General features: G+C 43.6%; 2 protein-coding genes across 4 annotated transcripts in view; one reads left to right on the forward strand and one right to left on the reverse strand.

Moving 5' to 3' along the window:
• The window catches only part of mrn (general transcription factor IIH subunit 4 marionette), a 195,012-nt gene extending 183,117 nt beyond the window's left edge, over window positions 1-11,895 (reverse strand). Inside the window, exon 1 of one of the 3 annotated variants that reach the window (XM_067092430.1) lies at window positions 11,702-11,895. The gene's annotated coding sequence lies outside the window, so the exon portion shown is untranslated. Of the gene's footprint in view, window positions 1-10,723; window positions 10,939-11,701 lie in introns of those variants that run through there. The other 2 variants (XM_067092424.1, XM_067092446.1) reach the window with 2 other exon arrangements.
• LOC136837151 (tigger transposable element-derived protein 1-like) lies at window positions 67-17,321 on the forward strand. Its single transcript, XM_067101811.1, has 5 exons — window positions 67-793; window positions 951-1,022; window positions 1,154-1,243; window positions 1,381-1,446; window positions 17,260-17,321. The coding sequence occupies exons 1-5, from the start codon at window positions 67-69 to the stop codon at window positions 17,319-17,321; spliced, it is 1,017 nt and encodes a 338-aa protein (XP_066957912.1).
• Window positions 17,322-18,522: the final 1,201 nt, after the last annotated feature.

Consider the following 18,522-nt stretch of genomic DNA (forward strand, 5'->3'; position numbering starts at 1 on the left):
GGTCTGTCTTTTAAGGTCCTGCTTGTTTTAGACAATGCCCCTGGTCACCCTGCAAATCTAAGTAACATGCACCCGAATATGAAGGTGGTGTATCTACCACCAAATACTACATCCCTCATACAACTGATGGACCAGGGAGTCATTGCTAACTTCAAGGCATACTACCTGAGGAGGACAATACACTCTGCTTTAAGGGCCGTTGAAGGTAACAAGGAGTTGACTCTGAAGCAATTTTGGAAGGGCTACAATATTGCGGATGCTGTGAAGAATATTGCACATGCTTGGGACGAAGTAAAGGTGACGACTTTGACTAAGGCATGGAAGACACTGTGTCCGCAGTTTGTGAACAGTTTTCAGGGGTTTGAGCAGGCAGAAGATGTAGAGGCTGTGACAAGGAAAATCGTTGGGCTAAGCAAGAGGCTGAAATTGGACTTGGAAGCTGAGGATGTCACCAAGCTGCTGACATCCCATGGAGAGGAATTGTCATCGGGGGACCTCATTGAGCTGGAGAAGCAGATGACTGAGGAGGAGGAAGAGGCCCCAGACCCAAAGCTCAGAGCATTAATTGCCAAGGGCTTGGCAGAGGGTTTTGTTCATCTGGAGAGAGCTTTGGCATCTTTTGAGGCTGAGGACCCTAACATTGCAAGGTATGAAAAGGTTCAAAGAGGGATCATGGACTGTGTAACTTTCTACAAGGAGATGTTGAAGGAGAAGCAGATGAAGAAAAGTGTGCAGTCTAGGCTAGACACTTTCTTCAAGAAGTCTCCAGCACCACCAACCACTCCTAGTCTAGGTAAGGAACTCTCAACTTTGTTTTGTTTACTGCCTTAATATAAAATGTTATAAACTGTAATAAATTTTATAAAACTGTTAGCGTACTGTACTGCAATTTATATTTACTGTACATACACAGCATAACCCAATAATTTTTATCATTTGTATCACTGCAGAAGTGATGCCCAATCCAGATTCCCCTGAACCTGAACCTGTACCCTCCCCAGCAGCATTTCCATCTCCATCAGGTAAGGAATTCTTAGGTGTTTCATTTTTATAATTTTCATGCATGAAATTGTTTGTACATACAATACTGTAATGTAAAAATTTAATATTTACTGCTGCATAACCTAATATCTTTCATTATGTATCATTCCAGATCTCTTTGGTAGTGATGACAGCCCTGACTCCCCTGAAGAATTCCTGGGTTTTGAAGATACGGGACCTGTCTCCTCTCCAACTTCATCAGGTAAGGAATTCTTAACTTTTTTTTAATGTTTTATAAATTGTTATGTTAAAAAAAGTTTACTGCACTACACCCACCTGTACGGTACTGCTTTAGTATGTGCTGTAACTTTACATAACTTTATATCATTGTCATTCCAGATCCACATGTTATAGCCTCCTCCCGGCCCAACTCAGCTGAACCTGTCTCCTCTCCAGCCCCATCAGGTAAGGATTTCATAACTTGTTTTTTTTTCTTTCAAATCACTATAAAATTGTATAGCTTATTGCATACATACCCTTCTAAGATTGTATAGCTTATTGCATACATACCCTTATAAAATTGTATAGATTATTGCATACATACCCCTGTACTACAGTACTGTACAGTAATTTTTATCTTTTATCCTTCCAAAAATGACAGGTGTCCCCTGCTCAAACCCAAATTCACTGCACCAGTAGTAGCACCTGCACCCATTTCATGTCCAGCAGGTAAGGAATTCTTAACTTTTTAAAAATTTGTATTACATTGTTTTAAACTGTGTTATTATACTTAAAATCACAATTTTTTTTAAAGTAAATTGTATTTTTCCTAACTATACAAACCCGAGGTCCTTTACATTAGGGATTACTTTCAGGCATAGGCTGGAAACGGCCGTTGAACTTCAAACAAGGTGGTTAGGCAGTTGACTACTGTCCGGGAGGCGGGAGTACTGCCTGCCTGGATGTAAACATTCCAATTTGCCTTTCGGCCCAGGTATCAGATTGAGGGGTGGCATGAGGTGGGCATAAAGTGTAAAGGACCTCGGGTTTGTATAGTTAGGAAAAATACAATTTACTTTAAAAAATTGTGATTTGTTCCGACACAATATACAAACCCTCGGTCCTTTGCATTAGGAGACTTACTGGTTGAAGGGAGGAATCTGATTAAGTCTCTATGAACTAACTAGAGTTCACCATCTTGTCTTTCCTTCCTGGTCGTGAGAGCGAGGAAGGGAAAAACTGCCTCTGACAAAAGATTGGGTTGTAAGAAATGCAGGATCAGTTGTCAGACTTCTGGGTCCCTTTGCATGAAAGAGGAAAACGTCAGTTCATGCAAAGTAGGCTAGGAAGAACTTGATGTCGGATGACATAAAGGCAAATACAAGCATTGGGTTTGTCTTATAGTCATGATCTCCTTCCCCCCCTTGCAAGAGGAAGGAGTGGGGTTGCTTCTATCAACCTGAATGGAAAAATAGAACGGGAGCTCCCGTTGGGTGCTTACCTGCATCGACCGCCAGATCCAGCTTGTAACGGCACGTCCGCTCTCTGCCCGTGGGAAGAAAGCCAGGATGGGGAGAAAGAGGAGAGGCCAGTCACTCCACATTCATTCTCCCAATCACAACCATACAACTTAGGCGAGATGCAACCTGTCCTGTTAGAGGAGCCGGGTAAGCTACAGAACTTGTTGAGCAGCCGCCACAGGACCCAAGGAAAAAGTGTCCAAGGACTCTTGTGCAACATCCCGGAGGTAGAAGGAGGTGAAAGCAGTCTGCTGGGACCACACCCCTGCCTTCAGCACCCGTGACACCGACATATTCTTCCGCAATGCAAGGGACGGACCAATGCTGCGGACCTCGTGAGCTCTCGGACGAAGCGTACCGGTGTCGTCTTCTCCTGCAGCAGAGTACGCTCTCCTTATCATCTCACGAAGCCAGAAAGAGATGGTGTTCTTGGACACTTCTTTCTTGGTCGGGCCAGTACTAACGAAGAGTCGTCGACATTCAGGCCGGAGGTGTCGAGTCCTCTTCAGATAGCGCCACAGCACTCTAACAGGACACAGTAGCATCTCGTCTGGTTCATTACCTACAAAGTCCTCTAGGGAGGGGGTGGTGAAGGACTCGAACCGTGTGTCAGGGACTGAAGGATTCTGAGTCTTCGCTACGAAATCCGGGATGAAATCGAGCATAACTGATCCCCATCCCCTCAAGTGTTTAACATCAAAGGAAAGTCCGTGAAGTTCGCCAACTCTCTTCGCTGATGCCAGGGCTAGCAGGAAGGTGGTCTCGAGGGTCAGATCCCTGTCTGACGACTCTCGTAGAGGCTCGTACGGTGCACGAGTCAGGCTCCTTAGGACGAGAGTCACATCCCATGCAGGGGGCCTGAGATCCCTGGGTGGGCAAGACCTTTCGAAGCTCCTCATTAGAAGAGATATCTCGAAAGAGGAGGACATGTCTACTCCTTTCAGCCGTAAGACTAGGCCGAGTGCGGCGCGGTAGCCTTTCACGGCTGCAATGGAGAGAAGCTCTTCTCGGTGAAGGAAGACGAGGAAGTCCGCGACTTGCTGAACAGTAGCTCCGACCGGAGAGATACCCCTTCGACGACACCAACCACAGAAGACAGACCACTTTCCCTGGTATACCGCTGCGGAGGATCGTCCGAGATATCCTGCCATCTTTGTTGCTGCACGATGCGAAAAGCCTCTAGCTTGCAAGAGATGGTGGATAACCTCCAGCCATGAAGATACAGGGAATGCACTGCCTGGTGGAACCGCTCTACGTGAGGTTGACGCAGCAGGTTGGGCCAGGGGGGGAATCTCTCTCGGCGCCTCGGAGAGGAGAGCTAGCAGGTCTGGATACCAAACGGCCTGGGGCCATTTGGGTGCCACCAGAATCATTCTGAGATTCGGGGTGATCATCACTTGGCTGATCACTTGGCGAATCAGACAAAACGGGGGAAAGGCGTATACGTCGAGGTTGTCCCACGGGTGCTGGAACGCGTCCTCCGCAGCGGCCCATGGGTTTGGCACGACAGAACAGAAGACCTGGAGCTTTCTGTTGTGCCGCGTGGCGAACAGGTCAATGGCTGGACGCCCCTATAGGTCGAACAGCCTTTCCGCTACCTCCTGGTGGAGGGACCATTCGGTCCCTACCACCTGGTTCTGGCGGCTGAGCTTGTCTGCCACGACATTCCTCTTGCCTGGAATGTACCTGGCTGACAGCTCTACTGAGTGAGTCATGGCCCACTCGTGCACCTGCATCGTCAACTGATGAAGCTGGCGAGACACCAGGCCCCCCTCCTTGTTGACGTATGCCACTACCGTGGTATTGTCGCTTATCAGTACTACAGTGTCCCATCACTCGATCCCGGAACTCTTGGAGGGCCAGGAAGGCCGCCTTGAGTTCCAGGATGTTGATGTGAAGGCGCTTGTCGTCTCTGTGCCACACTCCTGAAGTCAGCAACTCCTCCAAGTGTGCGCCCCATCCCTCAGTCGATGCATCTGAGAACAGAAGCATGTCCGGAGGGGGAGTATGCAGGGATACTCCTATCAAGAGGTTCCTGTCGTCTGACCACCAGCGAAGGTCCTCCCTCACCTCCTCGGAAAGAGGGATGAGGAAGGACTGGGGGTCTCGGGACTGGGACCAATACTCCTTTAGTCTCCACTAAAGAGACCGCAGGTGAAGACGCCCATGAGGTACTAGCTTCTCCAAAGATGACAGGTGACTGATGACGACTTGCCGTTGCTGGGCTGGCTGCTCCTGTAATGACAGGAACAGTTGCGCTGCCTGCCTGAACTTGCTGATACAAGAGTCCGAGGGAAACACTTTTGCTGCCACCGTGTCTATCAGCATGCCCAGGTGCTTTATCCTCTGCTTGGGAGTGAGATCTGACTTCTCGAGATTTACCACAATCCCTAGATCCCAGCAAAACTTGAGGAGCCGATCCCTGTCCTGTAGCAACTGTGAGCGAGAGCCCGCCAGGACTAGCCAGTCGTCGAGACACCTCAGTAGACGTATCCCGTGTGAGTGGGGCCAAGCTGACATGAGGGAGAAGACTCTCGTGAACACCTGGGGAGTGGTCAAGAGCCCAAAACAAAGTTCCTGAACTGGAAGACTGTCTCCCTGAGGACAAAGCGGAGGTACTTGCAAGAGGACGGATGAATGGGTATTTGGAAATACGCATCCTTCAGGTCCACTGTAAGCATGAAGTCGTTCTCCCTGATGGAGGCAAGCACGGATTGTGCTGTTTCCATCGTGAACCGAGTCTGGCGAATGAAACGGTTCAGGGGAGAGAGGTCTATGACCAGTCTCCATCCCCCTGAGGCCTTCTCTACAAGAAAGACGTGGCTGTAAAAGCCTGGAGACTGGTCCGACATGACTTCTACAGCACTCTTGCTCAGCATGGCTTGCACTTCTTGCTGTAGTGCGGTGTCCTTCGAAGATCCTTGTACATAAGTTTGGAGATGGACCAGAGAGTAGGTGAGAGGAGGCCGAGACTCAAAGTGTAGTAGATATCCCTCCCGAAGGACATCCACTATCCAGGTCTCAGCTCCGTGTCGCTGCCATGTTGCCCAATGGCTCGACAGGCAACCCCCCACCTTCGGCAGCTGTTGGGGGAGGGGGGGGGAACACCGCCCCTAGCGTTTCCCCTTCTTCTTCTTCCCTTTGCCCCCTTTACCGGCTTGGAAAGTGGGCTGAAAAGGGCGGGAGGGAGCCCCCTTTCTCGAGGAAGAAGAAGGCTGGGTGTTTCCCCGGGAACCCTTTGAAGACTGGGACTTCTTAGGGGCCGAGGAAGTGCCAGCCTGGCCGGAAGACCTGGCTGCAGTGGAATGCGAAGACCCGGAGGTCTTGGGCACTGCCTGGTAGACAAGCTGGTCGCTGTCATCGGCCCGGCGTTTGTCTACCGTGGCATCCACCAACTCTCTGGGGAAGAGAGAGGAGGAACCCAGGAACGGTCCATTCCTAAGGGCGATTGCTGACTCGGGAGCTACAGACCTGGAGAAGCGAGAGAGAACGGCATCTCTCCGCTTCAGAACCAGGTTGCCCACAGGTTCGCAGTCTGGTGGGCGAGGTAGGAGATAGCCCTACCCCCAGACTGGTACAGTCTCCCAAAGGTGGAGTCCTCCCCAGGTACGATGGCGCCCGAGGAAGCAGCTACCTTCGATACTGTGAAGGACCACAGATCTAGCCAGGAGACTGCTTGGAAGGCCGCCATGGCGGTGGCTTCCAGGGTTGCAGCTTCTTGCTGGGAGAGGGAGATACTCTCTGCAATAAGCTGCTGCAACGTCAGACCCATATCCAGACGAGTCAGGTCCGGATCAACCTGCTTAGTCAGCAACGCCCCTACAGCTGGAGTGTAAAAGTGCTTCTGGCGAGGCAGAGGGGGAAGAAGCTTATCCGAGCGGCCTGAACGAAGTGAGCTGTCTTGCCCAGACACAAGACTGTTCACCTGGTCCAGGACCCCCTCGGCAAGGTGGACCACAGCAGCCCCACCAAAGCCTTGGGTTCCTTCTTGGGTCCCCAAAAGGATTCGAGGCGTGAAGGACGATCCACAGAAGAGGCCGTGGTCCCTTCACCAAGGTCATTGTGCTGACGAATGAGCGCAATAACCTCTGCAAAAGTCCTCTGTATCTCGGGGGTGTCCGCATCCTGGGGCAAAGGACCCTCGAGTCCCTCCAGAGTGAGGTCCTCCCGATCTACTCTCCCTGCAGGAGGGAGAACCTCGGCAGACCCCCGTGATCCTTCCTAGACCACGCGGGCGTAAGACCTGGTCGAGCCAAGGGCCCAGTCAGGTTCGTACACCCATGAGGTAGAACCCTGAGGAGAAAACTCCCCAGAGCTCTTCCTGTCCGACTCACGTCCCTTGGAAGGAGCCGAAGGGCCGGAGGGGACAGGTGAGGAAGATCGGGCGCTCCCACTGGCTTTGCTGGCAGAACCAACAGAGGCAGTGGGCCGGGAGCGGTCACCAACCTGCGGTGGTGATGGCAGCCTGGGTTGAGGAGAGTGCTTTAGCCTAGGCGAAGCAGTCTCCCGAGGAGAGCGGAGCGGCTTGCGTGAGCCGGGCCGCGCGCTCGCTTCCCCCGAGCCGGGCTGGCCGCGTGGACGTGGCCGGGGACTGAGAGGAGTCGAGCGCGTGTCTGGCTGGCGCGAGCTTGCACTGTCCTCTAGACGTGCCCCAGTCTTCTTCAAGGCAGTAGCCTCTCAGGAAGACTGAGCAGGGGACCTCTTCTCTGCCTCTCCTGGCATTCGGCCCTGAGGGGCTGAAGCGCTATCCCGAGAACCTGACTTGGCACTCACAGGAGTGCCAGCAGGAAGAGCCGGGGCACCTGCATGCCCGGGTTCTTTCTCTTGCCCCATGCCCTGGTTTGTACAGCGAGAAGTTTCTCCTGCATCAGCCTGGGGTACCCGGGTCTCCTTGGGGACCCGGGTACTCGGAGCAACTCGTGTACAAGTGTTCGACGCGGACTCGCTGGCCTTAGAAGCAGGAATTTTCTTAGGCACAGCAGGGGGGTTGCAGACCTTGGTCTGCACGCCCTTGTCTCCCGATGCAACTGAACCGGAGACCAGGGCAGCGGTTCCCTGATCCGTGGATCGGGAAGAGTCGATGAGAGATCCCACTGCCCTCCCTGTGGAAGGAGGCAGACCCTTGGAAGTCTCGGTGAGAGACTTCTTGGTGGGGGGAGAGGCAGACTTCTTCTTCTTCAGCCGCGAAGCCTCAGAAGGAGAAGAAGAGGCAGCAGACAAAGACGATGACGAAGACGAAGACAAAGATGACGACACCTTTCTAGACCTCTTCTTCTTCTTCACCATCTTCTTCAGTATCGCCGTCAGATCCCCAAACCAAGCAGGCGCAGCTGAAGACTCAGGAACAGGAGGAGGGGCTGTAGCAGAAGGTGCATCCCAGGTAGAGACCACAGTGCTCGAGCCAGCACTTAGCTGGGCGGGAGCAACCGCGTGTCGACCAGGAATGAAAGTAGGCAGGGCAGGGAATGCAGGCATGGGTGGTGCGTGGGCAGCCAGGCCAGGCCACGCCAGGGTCGAAGGAATGGGTAGAGGAACAGACGAAGTGCTGGGCTGGATCGAGAAGTGAGGAACCATAGTCAAAATTGGGCCAGGGACAGCAACGGGAGCAGAGACAGTCACATAAGGAAGGGTTGACGTCACCATTTAGGAGGGGCCCGGTCGTGTGAACGGGGCCAGGAACCCAGGAGGCAGCGGTACTGCATGATGCATGGCAGGGGCAGCCGAGACCTGGGTATCCAGGTGCGAAACTACCGACACCAGGAGGTGGGCGAACCTTGACATGGTGACCGATGTTGTGGTGACTGTCTTTGCAGAGTGAGTGGTCACTGGAGTGCTGGAGAGATGTGAGACCAGTCCCTTCAGTGACGGTACGCCAGGTAGGCCCAGGTGTAGCCAGGTTGATGAAGAGTCCGTTGCCTGGCTATCCAGCCCAAGACCTGAAGCGAAAGTCGGGTTAGTTTGGGAAGTCTCTACCTGCTCTGGAGGAAAAAACTCCCCTCCAGAACAGGAAGAGACCCCCGACAGGATGTCCTGGTCCAACTCTCCCCCGCGCCCTTCCACAACCGATGAGACGAATGAGGGAGGGGAGGGGGAGTCCTCACCCGAAGGAGAGGGAGCAAGCAGGGGAAGCTCGCCGGGAGGGAGAAACGAACCCGACACATTCGCTACCACTGGAGTCGTCGGGGGCATATTACCCTCGGACAACTCCTTGGTAGGCTTACGACGGTAACGTCTCCTCCCCTCGAACTTCCTCCATTGCTCCGGGGACCAAGAGCAACACTCACCACAAGAAGAGTCGCGCAAACACACACGCCCCCAGCAAGATGGGCAGAGAGCGTGTGGGTCCGCGTCAATGCTAGACCTAAATGAATTACATTTCTTCCCTCCTACCCTGGGACACACACACGCTGGGGATAGAAAGGCTTAGAAGGCTTATCCATAATGAATTCAGGAAGAAAAAACAAAGATTTCCCACCGAAAAATGAAGAAAAGAGCAGTCAGGCAGAGAGCGTGAAGACAACGTCCGCATGCTACGACAGCCGAAAGCAAATTGGAATGTTTCCATCCGGGCAGGCGGTACTCCCGCCTCCCGGACAGTAGTCAACTGCCTAACCACCTTGTTTGAAGTTCAGCGGCCGTTTCCAGCCTACGCCTGAAAGTAATCCCTCATGTAAAGGACCGAGGGTTTGTATATTGTGTCGGAACAAACTCTCACATAAAGGAATGCTCTGGTTTGTATTTCAGTAGGAATATATATACAGTAAATAAGAGTGTGTAAATGGAGCATTGACTTTTGGCCAAAGTCCAGGCGCTGGGACTTAGGAGGTCATTCAGTGCTAAAAGGGAAATTGTGAGTAAGAAGGTTTTAAAGGTGTAACAGGAGGAAAATCTCGCAGCTGCACTATAAAACAATTGTTAGAGAGGGTGGAAAGTCGGATGGAAGAGAGAGAATTTGAATGGGGTGCAGTAAAAGGAATAGACGGGGCTACACTTAGGGGTTGATGGGACAATGCAGGGAACCTTGAGTAATGCCTCAAGCGCACCGTGTGAGGTATGCTGAAGGCACTAGCCCCCTATGAGGAAACAACTATTGGTAAATTAAAGGGGGGGGAGGGGAGACTATACAATCGTGCACAACCTGGTGTCCTTGGTTAGGTTAGGTTTGGATGTCCTCCTATATCTTAATCTGTAATTTACGGCACTTTAGGACAGGTTAGGTAACGTAGGCACCCTACATTAATTTAAGTTTAGGATAAATCTCTAATTGCTCTGGCCAAATCTATATAGTCTAAAATTTATTCTGTGATTGATATTGATTTCACATAATGAGAAATAGCCTAGTCATATAGGTCAAATTGCCTTGACTTAAAAACCAAATTCTAGACTAGCCTATTTTACTCGTCAAATAGAAAAAATGACAATGACAATGACAGATGGCTTAGCCTGTTTCCATTTGTCATTTTAGCCTGAGCTAGGCCTATTTAGAACTAGCAATTGATTATTTTTGGATAAAACCTTCATACATTATTTTTGGATAAAACTTCAGTTCAATACGGGTAGAACAAAGCATTAGTTCTGTGTTGGGTATTTCCTTTAAAACTGATTTTTCCTGTAGTATTATGGTTGCCTATCAAGAATTTACAGTTATTTTTTGTCGGTCAACTGCAATTAAACTGTAATTAACCTCAGAGCCGATTATATTTTTGGTAGAACTAAGAATTAGCTCTGCATCGGCTATTACCTTGGAAATTGACTTTTTCTAAGGTATTCTGGTTACTTATCAAGAATTTACCGTTATTTTTTGTCGGTCGACTGTAATTAACCTCAGCACTGATTATATTTTTACTATTGCGTATGCACAATGTTATAGGGGAAATTTTGGCAAAAAGTGGAGTTTCCTTCACCAGCTATAAGTAACATGCCTACTAGGTTTGGTTAGGTTAGGGTACATTCGGTTAGTCAAGGTCTAGACCTTGAGGTTAGTTTGGTTCCTTTTATAAGAGATTTCCTTAGTCAATCCCATTCCCTTCTTGAACATATGGTTCTCTATGTCTCTCTGTTCGCAGAACCGTTCCATACAGTCCGTGCGGAGCTGCTACTTAGATTTACCTATGAAGCAGAACAAATCACCGGGCCTAGGCCTAAACCTACCCTACAAGGGTTAATCTAAGCCTAATTTTTCTTACAGATAACGGCCTTGCATTACGATGGTATAGGTTTACCTGGCAGTGATGTCACTTTCTGAAGTCTTATATTCCCGTTTATGATGAATTTTTATGGAATAAAAGTTCCTTTTATTTCACAAAACAGTGGACATTCAAGAATATCAAGGAACATCAAGACCTAAATGACAATTGGCGGGGCTTTCTGGCAACTGCTACTTTGAATGGTCTCCTTATGTCAATGAACTGCCATTTTGAAACTCCCGTTTAGCTCTGGTATTTTGTGATGGGTAAACTACTAATTTCTGTACAATATATTTCGAAATATTGTTCATCTTAGGTCTGTTGTAGCTGCAATAGACAAAATTTTACAGTTCAATCTGTATATAGTAGTATCGTAAGGCGCCTTGAAAACAAACAGACGGTTACAAAGTAATTTCTTTCTATTCTAAGGCTTTTGAACAATACTTCAATAAGAATAATCATAAGAAAGAAATTTCAAATTATTTTGCATAAAATTGTCCTTAAAAGAAAGCCAAAATAATAAGTATACCTGCCCGCTCAATAGGCATAGCTGTAAGTTCTTTTCCTACCATTCTTATAAGCTACTTTATCACTGGCACGATAATTCGATAAGTTTTACCATACTGAAATTGCTTTTATATATTCGAAGACAAGTTTTTTTTTACTAGAATAAAGTTTCAATGAAATGGCATCTTAACCCTGAGCTTTAGGGCATAGGTCTAGCCAAGGCCACTAAACTTCATTTTCTCGCTCACCAAAGTAGGTAACTTAACGCGTGATAAAAACTTAAAATTTGTTAAACATGTGCAAAATACAACTTTTTTCCACTCTGAATCGAATAATAAAAGTTGTTTCCTACAGTTTGCTTATGTCCTTATGTCGTACGGAAATACTCTTGCTGTAATATGTTTAAAAGATGAGACTTATTGACAAAACCTTAAGCCTACTTGCTACTAAGCATTTTTAAAAACGAGAAAGATTATGTTTGGTTTATATTTAGTACGCTTTGCTTACCTGTGTACATTTACTCAATTGTCATTGAAGAATTCCTGTGACAATTTCAGGAATTATAAGTTGCACAATTTACTATTACGAAGATAATGAACAAAAAAATGTTGCACGAGACACTTTTAAAAGTCTGTTTAAAAGCATCCGTGTACACGACGTAACATTGGTGTTTCACTGTGTTGTACACAGTGTGTACCACTGCCCGAAATTAGCTTTATTTCTAATTTTCAAGTGTGCTGATAAATTAATTTTGTTCACCATCCTCCAACTTTGGCACTTTCTTCCTTTTTTATTTATATTCCAAAACTTCTACAAGCATTTTCACACAAAGAAATAGTAGAAATGACCACCATGCATATGAAAGATTTTTGCGTGTTACTAAAATTTTCTTTTACCAAAATTCTAACAAATTATTTAATAACAGGTATATGCGTCGTACTACTGCCTCAAACACTCATTTATAGCAAGAAACGCTGCGGGATAAACTGGCGTGAAAGTGCAGAAAATGTGAATATAAAAAATGCCTCCAAGTTCTATTATTACTTTTAAATTTACTCTTTTCATTAATTTCTGTCATTCTTTCACAAGTAAAACTACAAAGTGTGTTAGAATCTGTAGAGAGAAATGTCGCAAAGAATAAATAACACATAACAAAGAACTTTACAGAAGAAAATAATTATGGCTTAGTTAAGTATACATGCATATACAATTGTTTATACATCTCTCTCTCTCTCTCTCTCTCTCTCTGGTCTTGAACTTGAGCTCTGTTGTTGATGTGAACTCTGACATTACTGACAAAACTGTGGCCTTGAAACTGGGCTCCAGAAAGACGTCACAGCATAAACGGCGTAAGAGCCCATTATATCTGCAAATGGAGTGTGCATCCTGTCCATGTGATTACAAGTGGTGATTTTCTTTTGCACTTTTTCATTCTTCGTGATAATCATACTTTATAGTGACAATAACAATATATTTTTCTTTTGATATTGCACAAGAGCCGACAGGATTTCAAATTTCGGCCTTGCGTTTAACGAGAACGCCGGGCCATATTCGACAGAGAAATTCGTGCTAATCTAATTCGTATATCCCCGGTGAGTGACTTTAGCTTATTAGCTAGTGGATAATCAAGGACAGACTCTTGGTCCTTACTATTCTGTTAAGGATGGACCACGTGAACGCGGATTTTTGTGATGAAGAGTAGTCGAATATTCTTAACTGCTTACAGTAGTACTAAGATCCTATTTCAAAAATTGGGATATCTCGTGTCTACGTGTAAGGTTCTTTGTGAACCATTAATTTGGTGTTTGAAAAGAAGGATTTTCTTTTGTAGAATATGATTGCAATCCATTCCCTGGTTACTTGATAAATTGTTATCAGACCAAATTTGATCGTATAATCCAGTCATTTCCTGTGTATGACCACTGATATATTGAATATACAGTATATATATACATATATATATATATATATATATATATATATATATATATATATATATATATATATATATATATATATATATATATATGTGTGTGTGTGTGTGTGTGTGTGTGTATATATATATATATATATATATATATATATATATATATATATATATATATATATATATATATATATATATACACACACACACACACACATATATATATATATATATATATATATATATATATATATATATATATATATATATATATATATAGTGTTTTTAATTGTCTGTGTTGGAATCTGATTGCTTAAGAGGCTACATGTCTTTTTAATACATTTCTCTCTTCTTTCTCTCTCTCTTCTTTCTTCTTCTTCTCTCTCTCTCTCTCTCTGGGACCTATGCACTTGCAAATCTATACAAATGTCACAGGCAAGCATATATGTATATATATATATATATATATATATATATATATATAGAGAGAGAGAGAGAGAGAGAGAGAGAGAGAGAGAGAGAGAGAGAGAGAGAGAGAGAGACTCTGTATAAATATCACAGGCAAGGGGAGAGAGAGAGAGAGAGAGAGAGAGAGAGAGAGAGAGAGAGAGAGAGAGAGAGAGATTCTGTACAAATATCACGGGCAAGCAGAGAGAGAGAGAGCAAAAACTTTATTTACATTTTACAATGGGTATTCTACAAGCCATATTTTGAAAATATATGCAGCGCCCATTGACTGATAAAATACCAGATGCATATAATTCAATGTCGCAAAGCCAAACGCACAAGGCCGCGTCCTTCTGCACAGAATACTTATAATTAAAATGATTTCAAAAAAGCTAAAAAAAAATTATAAAAATTAACCATTTTAAGATAATGAATTACTGAGAAACCATTTTAGAATAATGAAGACGCGGAGGACATGAGCGTTGATATAGAGCTGGTATGCAGTGTAAAGTGAATAGGATTAGTGAATGAATTGACGTTTTAATACAAAGGAACAAAATATGTGGTCTCTACGATTTTATGAAAAAATAGTCCATATTCTTGGGCTAGCAAAACCAGCAATATCTGAATCATACTAAATTCACCCTAAGTTTCCTATATGTTAGTGCCATCATAAGAGCCAGGTATGCTTGAAAACAAAACTTACAGCATACAATACTGAAAGTACAAAATGATTCAATTACTGACAAATTGTTGCTTCTTAGAACATCTCATCACGTCAAACACGCATCGCTCACCGTTCTCTAAACAATACTTCTGATTGACACTAAAAATATAAGAAATCTGAAGACATAATTATTGCCATTTTAAAGTAATAAGTTAACGAAACCTGCAATTGTGTGGAAACATATTTACAATATTGAATGACCTAAGTATGGAAATGAAAATAAGAATGAAATGACTACTAAAAGCACTTATAAACATTATAACACCTCGAGGATAGTAAATGACTCAATGTATCGACCTAATACTAAATTAACTCCGTCTTCAGTAGTTAGGATCATCAGTTAAGGCCGATTTAAAATGCAAAACACGTTTTCAGAACAAAATCGCACATTAACTAAAAGTACAACATAGTAAAAGTGCAAGCAGAAGCTTTCAAACAGGACGCTAAAAGTAAGACACTTATCACTAACTGTCCATGTATTTCCCTAGATCATTATTCATTTTCGAGAAAATATGATTTTAATTTATCTTTAAAAACCTTGACTGAAGGAGCAGTCTTAATATTAGTTGGGATGTTGTTGTAGACCCTTGGCCCTTTAATCGATGTTGCTTTAGCTCCCATGTCAGTTATTGTTCATCTCACTAAGAGGTCGTTCGATTGGCAAAGTAGGGTTTACTTGCACATTGCCCACAGTGGGAAATTCAAAAAGTCAGTCGGGAAGTAAATTATTGCAAATTTTATTATTTTATATGTAAACAAACGAATGCTAAATGTTACTTTAGTTTCGATATTCATTCACTCTAACTCTTTCAGAATTCGTGTGATGTGATCATATTTTCTAGATCTAGACCCTCCACAATCTATTTTAGCTGCGAAATTTGAGCTTTCTGAACCGTTTATTTGTTCTTTAGTGGTCATTCCTCATATTCTGCTTCAGTAGTTCATTATGCACAAGGCCCGTGACTCTACCGTAGTATTGATTAGCGAGATGTCTTATCTAACCTATCTTTTATGCGGTTGAGAAAGAATAATATACCATTTACTTTTTCCATCATGTGGCTGATGTGGTGATCAAATAGCATATGATGATCCATATACATGCCTAGGAGTTTGCTAAGTACTCTATTTCACAATGAAATAGAATTCTTGGCAAATTTTTTCCGTAACAATTGCTTCCCATCCCGATACTTCTATAAAAATGAAACTACCTGTTACCAGAAATACTGCTCCAAATCTATGTATGTACGCTAAGTTACCCTTTCTATATGGTAATACCTTCAAAAAGAAATGTATGAATTTAATCAATAATGATTCCTCTAACTATGCGGTCTTTTTTCAGAATGAACGATGGACTGAGCCCGGCCATGATATTCAACACTGTTTATATAAAAATATACTCGTCCCAGATGTAGTCCGGGAACCTACGTTGAATGCACTTGGAGGCTGCTCAGGGTTCGTTTCTGTGCTCATTAAGGGGTCAGCTTCAGGACAGGTTGCAGATTGCCCGGTCCTGAAGTGCCCAACATTCGTAGTCATTCACAAATTTGTGGTACCTGCTTGGACATAAATGATTTTAAAATTATTGGATCTGCCCATAAGGAATGGGAGCTGATGGTGTTGGAATCTATTTTAATAAAAAAAAAAAAATGTACATACTCTAAATACCCAATCCTCATCCACCCAGCTGTTTATAGCCTAAATACCTGTTTTTTTACTTTCCAGGTTCGTTGTTATCATCTTCATGTTTTTTACCCTTTCTCTTTTAGTCACTTTTTAGCTCTTGCCTTGGTAGGTGTTTCTTTTAGTCTTCCGTGTGTTTTTATGGTAAGTGTATAAAATATTGCTTTAATTTTAAGTACTGTAAGAAAACTTTTGTGGTATATTAGTGACTGTATTTTATGTACTTATAGTAAACGATTAATTTCTCCCGCCTGATACATCAAGAGATGTGAAACGTCGGCAAATAAACCTGTAGCCTACATACGAGAGACATGCCTTTACCCCTTCATCCTGAGATGTTTATCGGGACTGGTTCTGCGATTTTTTTTTATATATATATATATATATATATATATATATATATATATATATATATATATATATATATATATATATATATATATATATATATATATATATATACATACATACATACATACATATAATATATATAATATTCATTAATTTTCATAAACATTGATTCAATTAGTATAACTGTGCTCTAAAACAGTGTTGGCTTTTAAACACTAATTCATTATTCTCCAAATAGGAAATAAGTTGCTAGCAACGACATTTTCTAGGGGTTTTGATAGAATTGGGAGCAATGAAATAGGACGATAATTCCCTACTTCGTCAACATCGCCGCTTTTAAATAGCGAAATTGACATGAGGGCGTTTCCAAAGTTTTGGGAAGAGACCGATAACATTGGAAGTATTATGATAATTATAATATTATTGATCAAAACAGGAAGAGGATCATTTAAATACCTATCTGGAATGCCACCTGAACCGTGCTAATTTGTTTCACGTAACTCTTTGAATACTAAAACAACTGTGTGAACGTCCACAGAATGAAGTCGAAAATCGAGGATATTGGTTAATACAGAAAATTACTGTTTACTCTCTCTCCATTCGCTATTTCATCCTCCATACCTTCTTGTAACTTTCGAAAAGCTGGCTCTCCCTCAGTGCCAAAATACTGGTTAAAATCCTCAACAATTTTTGAGAGGGCGTCGAAAGTTCGATTATTATCTTTGTTTCTGAAACCAGGCATCATGTTTTCAATTACCTGCCACGTAGCTCTACTATTGCCTTTATTCTTATTCAGCTCGTTTCTGAAATGGTTCTTCTTAGCATTACATAGGCAATGTTCCACTTGTTTCTTAACCTGTTTGAATCTATAGTCTAATGTTTGGTTAGCCCTGTCGGTTTTCAGTTTAAATTCAGTATAATTCCTTTTTTCAGCTAGACACTTTAAAGTTATCATTAATCCACAACTGGAGCGCTCTGATCAAGGGAACTATTGAATACATCTGTGAGCGAGGATTGAATGTTTACAATATCAGTGTTAAGTATGCTGATCAAAATTGAAATGCTACTCATCAGTATCAGGATTAATAGAGTACAGGGATAGTCTACCCTTAGCCCGTCCTGGCGATACTGCGCATCTTTGTGACGTAGGCTGGGCACTTGGACGCTTACCATAGAAGACAACCAGATAAACAAGGAAATGAAGGGTCACTATGGCAAATGTTTGTCAACACATTTTCTCTCGCTTTCATGACCTTAGATGAGAGAGTTCCCCGTTAAGCTCCAGGCACTACTAAGCTAAAGGATACTAATAGCCCTCCATGTGTATTTTTATTGATATTTGGCTAATACATAAGCCACGGACGCAGTCTGCTCAAGGTTAAGGCTTCCTTGTTTTTCAGTTTGGTAAGGTCAAATACTGACGATGACTTTTATTTATCTTAAACCTCGACCAAATGCAGCCAGACGATGACATGCACGAGATTGTTCTTACTTTGATCAGAGGATTCTGAAAGTTCTTATTTCGGTTTAAGTTTTGGGTTTCTAACATCAACGGTAACAGATATTACTTCATGGATCTGCTATAGGGCTTGGCATTAAATTTATTCTCACTATCATTTCCAGTTTCTTTGTGATGACATCTAATAAGGTAGAGGACTTCTCAGTTATTTTGGTTGATTAGTCAATGACCTGCTCCAGGTTTAATCTCTTAATAATTCCCTTAACATGATTTCCCTTCTCTAAAAGGTTATCATTTAAAACACCCAAAATAAAAACAGACGTGTTTTTGCAACACTTATTTTTTTAGAAACGCGAGTGCCTTGGCGCGTCGGTATATACAGTCGATTATGAAAGAAGGAAATTTTCTGTATTGAACCTGCAACCACACATCCTCAATACCCTCAGAATTTTCAACGTCATTATCTATATTTGAGAATTTCAGGTTTTCACGAATGTACTGTACATACGTATTCCTGCATCACATCTGACAACGTAAAATTTTATCATCTAGTGAAGAGTCAAGCAATGTCACACATATGTATAAAATGTCAATATCTCCTTCCCGTAACATAAAATCTGTTTCTTCGAAATGGCAACAGACTGACAATTTAAACCCTTAATTGTTAAAGGCTCATTTTTTTCTATCGCCTAATAATCATGTACATTGTACATACGGCTTTCGTGACCATAGTTATA

This window comes from Macrobrachium rosenbergii, chromosome 4, assembly GCF_040412425.1.
Source record: "Macrobrachium rosenbergii isolate ZJJX-2024 chromosome 4, ASM4041242v1, whole genome shotgun sequence".
NCBI classification, from domain to species: Eukaryota; Metazoa; Arthropoda; class Malacostraca; order Decapoda; family Palaemonidae; genus Macrobrachium; species Macrobrachium rosenbergii.